Source organism: Aplysia californica, unplaced genomic scaffold (assembly GCF_000002075.1).
Source record: "Aplysia californica isolate F4 #8 unplaced genomic scaffold, AplCal3.0 scaffold00110, whole genome shotgun sequence".
NCBI lineage: Eukaryota > Metazoa > Mollusca > Gastropoda > Aplysiida > Aplysiidae > Aplysia > Aplysia californica.
The window spans coordinates 741,925-743,527 of NW_004797380.1; the positions used below are offsets into that span (position 1 = coordinate 741,925).

Genomic DNA, 1,603 nt, shown 5'->3' on the forward strand with positions numbered 1-1,603 from the left:
CCCCCCCGAAACCCCTAAATATCTCTTTAGTCACTGTGTTGAACTTTCTGATTGCTTAAACTGCCAAGTAACAAGATAATTACATTTCCTCCCCCCCTGCTCAGACACAAGGACGCTGAGATCAACAAACTCCGCCTAGAGCTGTCGGCTAAGGACGCGATGATCCATCGTCTGCTCGGAGAAAGCCGTCACGCCAAACTGAGGCTCAACATTGACGTCCGCAAGTCTAAGCTGGTGGACGAGTTGAGAGAACTCCGGCAAGAGAAGAAGGCGCTGGAGGACTCTCTCAGTATGGCTAGCTCGGCGGAGAGGAGTTTTTCGCACGATCTCAGGAGAACCTCAGAGAGTTTCGAGTCAGAGCTTTTCAGAGTCAAGCGGGAGGCACAGATAAAAGTCAAGCAACTGGTGAGTTTTTAACCACATGCTAAGGGGGAAAAAAGAAGCGCAAAGAGTTTTTACTTTTTTGTTTTGTTGGTGTTGTTGTTGTTGCTGCTGTTGTTGTTGTTGTTGGTGGTGTTGTTATTATTGTTCTTTTCGTTGTTGCTGTTGTTGTTGTTGTTGTTGTTGTTGTTGTTGTTGTTGTTGTTGCTGTTGTTGTTGATGTAGTTTGGACTGTTGCTTTTTGCTGTTAGGTTTTTATTTTGTTTGGATTTGTTTTGTTTTTAAGCAGTTAAAGAACAGACAGCGTGTGAGGACCACTGATGTCAACTATAGTACACAATGTTCACTTGACAAAATAAAATTGGGTTTGAAATGGACATCTATTTAACGGGAACTAAAATCTGAAAGGGCATATTATAATTATGTGGATCGCATTTTTTCCTCAAACGTTTTGTCTTGTTTTACTTAGATCTGCTTTACGTACCAAACAATCAGTTCTTGGACGAATTAAAAAGACGTTTTATTGGTTAAAACAAACTGCTAACAAACAACAAACCAAAACAACAAACAAATAGAATTTAAAAAAAGCCTTTTACTTTCTAACACGAGTGTAGAATATTTCAACCTTTTGTATAGTGGCTAAAGGCATAACCAGTCAGCTGACTGATAATATGAGTTTTCCCCAGGGGTGCCTTGCGGGTTCTATCCCATCCAGGAGAGTTGTAGTTTATTGCGTCGATCAGCTATGACCCTTAACTTTAACGCTTTAGAAATATAATTGTGTTTATTTTTCTTTATACTTTTTACTTGGTTGTTTATGTATACAATATTGGAAACCAGTTTTCGGAAGCATTGAGAGTTTTCTTTTTTTTTGTTCAGGTAATATCAACAAGGAATATTGATCAATATTCTTAAAGTGCAGGAATCACTGCCAGAGAAGAAGTATAAACATCACAACTTGGGCACAACAGATAGGAAAATGGCGTGTGTATGATCTTAGAAGTTCCTTCATCAGAAAGAATGTTTCTTCTTTTGGAGAATAACTAGCTTTAAAAAAACACATTCCCACTGATGCTTTTGTGACAGAGAGGCCAATGTTCGAAAATGAAGTGATTGGAATAGCATTTTATTTATGCATTCAGATGTATGACGTCCTGATTGCCTTTCTTTGGGTCTCCCAGTTTTCCCACCTCCCTTTTTTCTTTGCCCCCTTCCGTTTCCA

At 39.2% G+C, this 1,603-nt stretch overlaps 1 protein-coding gene across 1 annotated transcript in view; it reads left to right on the forward strand.

Annotated features, from left to right (window-relative positions):
• Positions 1 to 1,603, forward strand: part of LOC101851570 (A-kinase anchor protein 9) — a gene marked incomplete in the record, with an annotated part of 155,691 nt that overhangs the window by 23,622 nt on the left and 130,466 nt on the right. Inside the window, 1 exon segment of the mRNA XM_035969062.1 lies at positions 105 to 405. Coding sequence (XP_035824955.1) covers positions 105 to 405 — 301 coding nt within the window.